This window comes from Sparus aurata, chromosome 15, assembly GCF_900880675.1.
Source record: "Sparus aurata chromosome 15, fSpaAur1.1, whole genome shotgun sequence".
Lineage (NCBI taxonomy): Eukaryota > Metazoa > Chordata > Actinopteri > Spariformes > Sparidae > Sparus > Sparus aurata.
In genome coordinates this window covers 17,357,117-17,367,158 of record NC_044201.1, presented here as the reverse complement: position 1 = coordinate 17,367,158, position 10,042 = coordinate 17,357,117, and the positions used below count along the sequence as shown (strand labels likewise).

The following is a 10,042-nucleotide window of genomic DNA, read 5'->3' as shown; positions in this document are numbered from 1 at the left end:
TGAATGTATCATTTATTTTCTTTTTATCAGCACTTCACTGTGAAATGTCACCATAGCCACTAAACTACATTGTTCTCCTTTTCACCTTTTCTCTCTTTTTCCTGTGGAGGCTTAACTCTGTGTGTGTCTATAGGCTGATCTCTTGGTTGATGGTCCCTAGACAGCTGTGAGCTGTCCAATCCGCTGCAGGGGGCGGGGCACAGGATTCTCCTGCTATCATCACATTTGACAGCTGCTGCAGCAGCTCACATGACCAAACAACAATTACCTCATACATGTAGTACTCCTGCTGAAGGTGTTGCATTAGAGACTCTGCTCTCTGCACTGGGATGGGCAGGCGGGCAGCAAGGAGGGCTCTCAGCTGGAATGACAGAACTGGGATGATCTGTGATGGATGCACCTCACACTGATACAAGGCTCCGAACATCAATCTCTATGATATAAATCTCACGGGGATGTGTCATTAAATATAAAGGTGGGGTAGCTATAACTTACAATCAGTGCATAGCACAAGGCAAAGTAGTGCATGTCTGCTGTATATCCTCACTAAACCAGACTTCATCTATTTTACTGGCCATCATAACATATACATAAGTTTACAGGACTTACTCTTACTTTGATTATACATGTGAATCGATGTTAAACATCATTTTTCATGTTGAGATTTCTGCATTTACAAACTGTGTAAAAATCCTTTGTGTAAACCTAAAAAGCTTTATTTTTAGATACTAATCTACAATAATTCCATAGAGATGTTTAATTCCCTATGGAATTATGTTTTTACAACAGTGAGACATACAGACTTTGTCATCTGATGTGAGGATGCGTCCATAACAAATGAATCCAGGGTCGGAATATTTCTGTCACTGTCACTTCACTTTCTGAAGTGTGTTGTCAAAAAATCTCTCTATCAGGCTTCTGAAGGTTATAAATTAAGGGAATATTAGGATTTAAAAGGTGGCAAAATTATGCTAAAAGCAGCATATATCAAAGCTGCAACAAGCGATTCTGTAGGAAGATGGTTCAGTCACATGGTGCGTTTCATTTGAACTGGGTTGGCAGAATTTCCAGTTTTATCTGGACGCCACCTGAAGTCAGATTACAGATACTCTGTCACACCTCACCATCCCCAACCTTTAAAATCAGGATGGCTGCTTGGCGCATCAACAGCAGTGAAACCTTTAGAATATACTGTCTTATTTGTGTCTCATTAAAACCGCCGTACACACAGTACTGTCCAACTGCTATCAGTTGATGTGTTGCTTCGGTGTTTGTATGAGCAAAATATTGCATAATGTGTTGTTATCAACTGGTATTGCTAACATTGCTAGCTATTGCTAGTTATTCCCAGCTCATACTTCCAACTTCCCAGGTTGTCACATGCTGCTACTCTGGTCTGACCGACCAACCCGAAGCATAAATGTTTTTACTATAAGCTATCGACTGAAGCAAGGGAGGGACTGGTTTTGTGTTATTTTTGTTACTTTTTCGGTAAATTACATTTTCCTGTCTGACACATTATAACAAAATAACATTCTACTACAATGTGGCTCTTAAATAAAAATCTTATGAGCAATATACCATGAAATGGACTGTCTTAAATCGCACTTATATCATAGGGATGACATTACTATACTAGTGTAATCTCAGTTACTGTGCAAGATTTTCTCTGGGTAGTTTTTATAACTTTAGTTTGCTATATGGATTGTGTTGCTCATTAAGCTGCATAGTATATTGTGGTAAATTATATATACGTGTATATATCAATAGGAATTATTTCACAGCATAGTGTTGGACTTTATCATTTATAGCATTTCAACAATTATATTCATTTGCATATTTATACACGTAACATTTTGGTTGCATTTCATGTCCCTTTCCCTAACACCATAGTGAATATTAGTTCCTACCTGCCTGTGTTGAGGAGGCACACGAGTGAAACAAAAAACAGAGTAATGTGCAACAAGGAGTTGTATCGTGAACCCAGAGTGAATAAAGACATTTAATCCCCCTGTGTTAATACTGTAACTTTAATTTGATACTCATATAGTGTATTTGTGGTCCTTAATAATGAGTTTCTGATGTCACCTTACCCATCCTCATGTGATTTATCTCCTTGCTTTCTCATGAACATTCCTCTTATAATCCTGTAGGGAGGTATCCATGTAAAACTTCCATTATTTCTAAGGACACTTTGTGAAGGGCGCATATTGTGTCCATGCAGTGTATCAGCTTTATTAGGCCGCTGTATTATATGTGAGCACCGGCGTACACTAGAAGACCTTGCTTCCCAGGAGTTCATTAGTGAGCTGCTGACCTTATTTCCCCCATTGATGACATTTAATATCAACAGTCTATTTCTGTATGGAGCTAAGTTTAAATGATAGAGGCTTCAATAAAATATATTGGTCTGCAACATTCTGCATCTCAGCATATTCACCTGTAAACAAAACATGTAAACAAAAATACATGCCTGTCCACTCCTCTCAACAGAGGCCTATGATGTTTGAATAGAAATTAAATTGTGTGTACGTGTATTTTGAATGAACATGAATGAAAATAAACACATCCAATAGTATAGTATTACATCGGTATATTTGCAGTGAACTGCTATCTAACTGCTTCTATTTTCGGAAAGGCAAACAAATGCAAGAGCTCGTCGATCCCATGTCTCCTATCCAGTTTCCAGATACTATCTTCCATATCGTATAGTACGCACGTATGAGCATGCAGGCAGACACGCACGTACACACACACACTTCCTCCCTGTCACTGACCAACATCAATCACGGCCTGGACATGCAGGCCGAGGATGAGGCGGTGGACGGGAGAGAGTGGCGCAGTGCAATCACCGAGCTCTCAGATGAGCTCCTAAATTAGAGCGTGTGGCCAACATGGACTCCCTGGGAGGGTTTGGTTAAATTACAGGCCATATTTTTAGTGAAGGTTAGGCTTCATCCCTGGAACTGCCAGCAGCTGAGGACCATCACTCACACGCCTGTCTGCCCCCAGTTTGTTGAACACTAGAGCTGTTAACACTTGGTGTTTGGTGAGCAGGAGCTAAGTGAGACCATTTCTTAGAAACAGTTTACTGTTTTATTGCTTTGTGTGTGTTTCAGTATGTGTGGATAATGGTAATTCACCTCCAGTGCTCTAGTTAAGAAGTTCAATAATAGTTCTTCAGGTTGTGTGTGTGACAAGCGAGTATGTAGACGTCGTATGCAGGAGAATTTGGGATATGTCAGACATGCTGATCATATCAAAACAGCACTAGACACCTCCAACAGCACACACAACCCTCATCACATGAAACACTCAGCTGATTACAAGTGGACGACAACATGTCAGGAAGTGGGCTAATGGTCGAAGGGGTTGGACTTTTGTATTATTTAGTAACCCTGAAACACATGATAAACCATATGATGTTACACACTACAAACTGTAGTGCCTTAACTGAGCATAGTTTTAGAGGAAATGTCTGTGTTGCGCAACCCCTGCTGATCGTAACAAGGTCAAGATGAGAAGACATTGGCCAAGCCATTTAGAGTAAACAGAGACAGATGATTAGCACCGTGAGTGTTTCTTTCAAGATTGAGAAATGAAGAAGGTCCCGTTCGCACCAACATCTAAAGGTCTGATGGATAATGGTGTTTTTCACGGTTGACTCATATTATTCAGCATGGGAGCTGTCGAAGGATCACATCATTCTTGGCTTGTGTTTTTTTCGTTAAGGTAAACAAGCATCATCAACACTCCCCCCTTATATTTCAAAAAGAACATGATGGCACCCATTACGTATTTCCAATTTCACAGGCAACATGATTCCGAGGGTTGTTGACAGTTTGAAGAGGAGTTATGAAACAGATCACCGTCATCTGCTCCAGTTTTAATAATTTCTGTCTGTGTGCAGCTTTGGGAGATCAATTACAATGCATCTCAGGTCAGAGAGTGCCAAATGCTGTACAGACTCTAAAGCCCCTTTTAAGCAAAATTGAAATTTTTGTGACTGTGGGCTATACAAATAAAATTTAGTTGACCATATGTCCCACTTTTTTATAATGTTACACCACCTGAATGCCCAAATGTGAAAACATAATCAATACTAGAAATGATCACCTGTAATGTGACACTATGGCAATGACCTTTCAGATACAAATTATTGAATTGACTTTGCATGAAACGTGGTACAGATATTCTTGGCCCATAATGAGTTTATTGATCCGCTGACTTTTTATCTAGTGCCATTTTTTCCAATAAGTTGGTTTTATGAACAAATGTCTGCAAAATTAGTGACACTCACACAGACCTCAGAAGAACTTTGCATTCAGTGTTTAGTGATCAGTGCTAACATACCACTAATGTTTAGACCAGAGCGCTGTTACAATCATGTTAACATGCTGATGTTAGCATTTAGCTCAAATCCCTGTTGTGTAGTTAACACCTTTGCCTACAATAATCTAACTTCTGTTCACTAATTGTTTGGCCTCCACATCCAGTAGACACCGAGCGACACTGGCATTCACCTGGAGTCATGTTTGTGTCCTAAATACTTATATATTTATACCAAATGTATTGTTATATAACATAACATTTTGGAAGGACCTGTGAGAAGTCTACTAATGTCGTTGACATGACAATGGTCACATGTTCCTTTAATTTTGCCGACCAACTTTTTTAGCTCAGTGAGGCTACAGGAGGTGCCGTCATGCAAGTAACAAAGAATTCATAGATAAACAGCCTCAACAGTCTCATTAAAAAAAGAGCAAAACAACAGATAAGGTGTATTAACACCAGGCCTCTAAGCAAACATCCCTAAGCTTTGCCTCAAACCTGCACCCAGAAAAGACAGAAAGGTTGATTGATCATTTAATACCAAGATTTATAGAAGTTACAGAACTATTTAATATGTCAGAATTCAGCCTAAAAGGAGTATAACACTTTCACAACAGAGCATTCCTATATTGTGTACTTGTAAGTCAGTGGTCACATTCTCAAAAACAAATTACATGTAAGCTATTGGCTACCTTCCCTCATATGAATATACGTGTAAAGGCCAGTTTATACTTCTGTGTTGAATCTACGTTGCAGATACACTGTAGATATGGTGAAGCTGCCTACTCTAGGCAACACAGACCACAACACAACTGTGATGGGTCTGATTGGTAGCTGGAGTCTGATTGGCTGGAGAGCACTTAAAATTTTCCATCCTTGTGCCTCATAAGGTTTGTTGTGTCACTGCTCTTCTCAGCACATGAAGAAAGTCAACAGTTGAATAGAAAAACCACTGCCAACTAATTGAGGAGCAACGTAGGTAGACCAGTGCAGTATATGCTCACAGTGGTGTAGGCCACTTGCGTAGGCAACTGCATAGGCTCTGTGTAGAGCCTATCAATCAATCAGTTCTACTTTGCCAGTCTTTTTACTCTCAGCTGTCTGCATCTTGTTTCCTGAACGTCATGTGCTGGTGAACACCTGCCCGACACACGTCAGATGCCGACAGTCTGCGACATTTCCTCTGCTGATCTATCTTTAGTGAGTACAGGAGGCTGAAGCCGCAATTCCCTCCTGTATCCCGGCCTGTTGTATGTTTTTTCTTGGGAGAGGAACCAACTCCAGACACTAACAAAAGGGACAACACCCTTCCTCTCATGTTGAGGATGAAGGCAGGAGGCCAAAACAGTGTAAACAACGTAAGCACATTTCATTGTTTGCGGGAAACAGTGTCAAGCCTCAAGCCGAACATCCTGTGTACTGTCCCGGGCTTTATCCATGTCACGTTTGATATAGAAATATCTGTTGTGTTCTCCAGGTCAGGGCAAAACACAAGGCTGATACACACAGGGGGTTGTCAGCAGATGGTGACAAGATGAGATTTCTGTCATCCTGACCTGACAGTTTAACCCTCAGTGCCTGATGTGGGACGAGCTGAGGGTCAGCAATGGAAAGCAGCAAGAGTGCAGTATTTTTTGAGCCCCGATGCAAGAGAAATGTCAAAGATGTGACTGTTTACATCATAACACTGTGAAAAAAACATAACTGGAGTGTAAAAAAGAAATGTAAATATTCATAGGCTTATAGTCTTATAGTCTTTATAGTTTGTAAAGAAGTTTTGTATTTTTTCCAGTTGATAAAATGAATTGAAACTTAATCAAATCATTCAATCTTTTTTCAGCTACTTTCATTTCACCCTATTTCACCCAGATGGTTGTGGTTTTTAACGGTGTACCAGTGCACACTTCAGAGAGCTCCATGACCGTCTCACCCAGTGCTTTGAGTTCATAATATTTTTTTTTAATAATTTGTGTATTTGAACTCACATCTATGTGCATATTTACCATCTTGCACTTGTGCATGTGGGTGAAAGATGAGAGTTTGTGTCCTGTGTGTGTGTAGAGCCCTTTCATTTGTACTTTTATACAGAATTTGTTGTTTTCAGATACTATTAATACAAATATTTTAACTTGTCATTCAAAGGTTGGATAGGTTTAGCCAACAAAGCTACCTGATCAGGTTAAGGTGAAAATCATGGTTTGGATTCAAATAATAGGTCAATGTTTTTGGTTTTGGTTTTGGTTTCAAGGCAGATTTGACTACATTTGAACAAATTGTGTGTCATTTCAAATTTGTTCGACCTTCATTTTTGGAAAAAGCGGCAGTCATATCTTTGTTGAAAACAGTCTCTAGGTGCAACACCACTGTTGTAAGTACAATTCCCAGGTCTGTAACAATATGTCAGACGTAATGTAGGTGCTAACTACACACACAACTCATTACGTCATAACAATGTTATGTGTTGAGAATGTATCATTTGTATTTTGACGTACACATGTATGTATCGCTGTGATCCTACCCTCTCACTGAAGTTACAAAAATGACGTTTCAAGTTTCTGTTGATATGAAAAGAATTCAAAGTAATTACTCAAATGTATATGTCAAGGCTTTTCAGTTGAGATATGGTATGGTCATGGAGGAGAAAAGAGAAGAGGGATTTCCACTTCAATTGAGAAAGAAGAAAATTCCTATTTCTAAAATGAGAATGTTTTAACTTTAATTTTGGGCTTTGTATTCCCACAGAGGAAGTTCAGCTCAGACAGACCTTCTTATCCCTCTCACAGGCACCATCTGCTGGCTGTACTGCATGGCCTACTTCATCTCCCAGTTATTCTGCACAGCAGATGTGTCACATCTGGATACCAGAGGAATTCCTGGCTCTCGTGACATTAACAGAACCAAATCTTATTTGATGTTAAATCATCCCCAAGTAAATTATTGAATAAAGAAGACAAAGGAAAGTATTTACTACTGATTTATTTTGTATAAAAGTGCAGAAAACCATAAATAAAGGTTATAAATAATGAATAAATACATGCAGTCAAAGTTGTCAGTGTGGGATAGATAATGTCATGTAGGACCGTGGGATTCTGAGATGGATCCCATTTCCAGTACTTCGGCAGCGTTTTTGGACTTTTCATGTCCACATCTTAGAAACACACATCTCAAATGACTAAAATCAAAATAATACAAATGATTTTCTAATTGTCATTAGCAGAAAGCCATTTTATCCCCGGTAGCTTGGCAGCTCAGTCCGTCTCCTCCCAGCCATTCCTCATCCAACTCCCCCAGAATCTCCTGCAGGGACAGCTCAGGCAGGGGAGCAGCTTGCTGCACCAGCGCTGGACGTCCGGACTCCTCGCAGCCTTCCACAGTCGCTCCATTCCAAGAATCCTCCAGCTGTGTGTAGTGACCCTCCAATGGTGGGCTGTCCTCCAGACTGGCATCCCAGTAGCCAGAGTCAGGCGTGTCCGGAGTTGAGGAGTGGGATTGGGAGTTCGGCATGTACATCTGCTGCTCTGCTGATCCTGAGTACATGAAGCTTGAACTGTAGTTTCTCATCTCCAGAGGAGAATGGCACCACAGGGGTTGGACAGGGGAGGTCTGGCTGCCTGGCTGGGACCAGAAGCCTCTCAAGGGTGGGCTGGAGCTCCTTCCCAGTGGCCTCCCCTGCTGGAGCCCATACATGGAGCCATAGTGCTCCTCAATGGTGGAGTAGGGTGGGGGGCACTGCCCATAGTAGCAGGCTTCTTCCATCTCCTCCTTCACCTGTGTTGGGTAGGCTGGTGGAGGAACCTGATGAGGCAGATGGACTGAACCGACCTGCGCTCCCCTGCTGGCTACAGCGTGAGGAGGAGGCAGTGCATCGCAGACGGGGCTATCAGCCTGCCACAGCGCCTTCTTGGCTCCTTTGCACTTCAGGGTGCGAGCTCTTCTGTTCTGAAACCACACCTGGACAGGAAAGAAAGAAAAAAAAATAGGAGCTTAGATTCAGATCAGGACATATAACAACACATTCTGTTTCTGTTAATCATTTTATGGGCAAACAGGCACCAGTAGAGCCGCAGGGGCGACATATCTAGTATTTGTCATCTGTCAGAGCCTTTTGTACAGTTTATCTGTCACCTCAAACAAGATGCTGATAAAAACAGCTTGTGTCATCTTTACAGATAAAGAAATAAAGTGATAGAGTGGTGGCAGTATCTACAATTCTATGCAGGATGCATTTGAGAACAGAGCCTTTGCATGATAAGAAACCACAGTGCAAAACTTCTTGCAAAACTATACATCTTACTGTGTGTTATGTTGTTGTGCAAAAAGCGTGCATGTATTGAATCTTGAAACAACACCTAAATAAAGACATGTCCTAAATGTATCTGAACTGACAATTTCACTGACTCTAAACGGTTCAAGGATTCTGCTATGTGAGATATTCTTGGCCACTGTACCTGGATGCGTGACTCGGGCAGGCCTGTGGTCTGGGACAGGCTCTCTCTGAGGCTGATGCCAGGATACGGGTCGGTCTCGAAGGTGGTGCGCAGGAGCTCCACATGTTCTTTAGAGAAGCTGGTCCTCTTTCTGCGACTGGCGCTGCGAGAGGAGCCGCAACTGGAAGCCACAGGCCTAGCATCATCTGAGGGAGGAGGGAGCAGGCAGGTTCCACATCAGACAAAGATCCATAATACTCCTTTCTTTTTTTTTTCCCACACACAGTCTGCGTTTTTTGTAACTCTGAACCAGGGGCTTTTTGGTTGATCAATAAGCTTATACAGAAGACTTCATTCATTCAAAGTCTGCCCTGCCTCCCCTTTTTGCATGGCTCTGATGATGTAAACTAATATATGCAGCCAAATCCAGTTTATTAATAAATCAGGAAAAATCAAGAATTTTGTTATCAAGCCAATTTTCAGTCAAAGTAAAGGGCTAATTCACAAAGAATGTTTTTCTCTACACTAATGATGTATCCCATGTAACCAACAGTTGTTTTCTCTAGTTTTAGTGTTTATATCAAGCGTTCAAATATCTGCAGATTCCTGAATAAGTTTTAGTTTTTCCATCCCGATATGGTGTTAGGTTGCTGAGCTGCCTTATAGTGTGTGCAATGTGTGCCATAGTGATTGCACAACTTCACAGAAAAAGTCCCAGTCTTAGTCACACTCCACCTGGCACTGAACTACTTCATCCAGGGCTACTACATTGTGTAAACAGTTTACAAAACCTAAAACATTGCTGCAGATTATGTATAAATGAGGCAAAGCAGACTACAAAAAGATTGTTCTCGCAAAAAGGTAGACACACTTGTTTTGTAAAGATTACAAAGCATTTCTTACCGTTTCTTGAGTCCTTCCACATGGCAGCAGAGAAATGAATGAAGCTCTGAAAACAAATGGATTTCTAATGGAGTTCTGATGTGACAGAGGTCAGTGTGAGTGTGTTCCTTCACCGAGGATCTCTGGCTGTGTCTCCTGCTTGTGTCAGGGTACCTTTTATATTGATCACCTGAGAGCCCAGAAGGCCATGGTAAAGGCAGAACAGAGTGTTGGGGTGGGGTGTCGTTTTCCTTTGAGGATGGGTGGCTAACAGAAGTATTCTGACCAGAGTGCCCCCCTCCCCCTTTATCACCTAATCCCTATCTGAATGATGGCAAGGTCATTGGCGAATATGGCACACTGCAGGGTGATTTTAGGGGGAGACAAAAGATCGTCAGGCT

The 10,042-nt window shown here is 41.3% G+C and overlaps 1 protein-coding gene across 1 annotated transcript; it reads right to left on the bottom strand.

The window, feature by feature from the left end:
* Window positions 1-7,288: 7,288 nt before the first annotated feature.
* mxtx1 (mix-type homeobox gene 1) lies at window positions 7,289-8,996 on the bottom strand (the record flags this gene model as incomplete). The annotated part of the gene is made up of 2 exons (XM_030442218.1): window positions 7,289-8,283; window positions 8,781-8,996. Coding segments are annotated over 2 exons (957 nt in total), but the record flags the coding sequence as incomplete, so codon positions are not given.
* Between the last annotated feature and the right edge of the window lie 1,046 nt (window positions 8,997-10,042).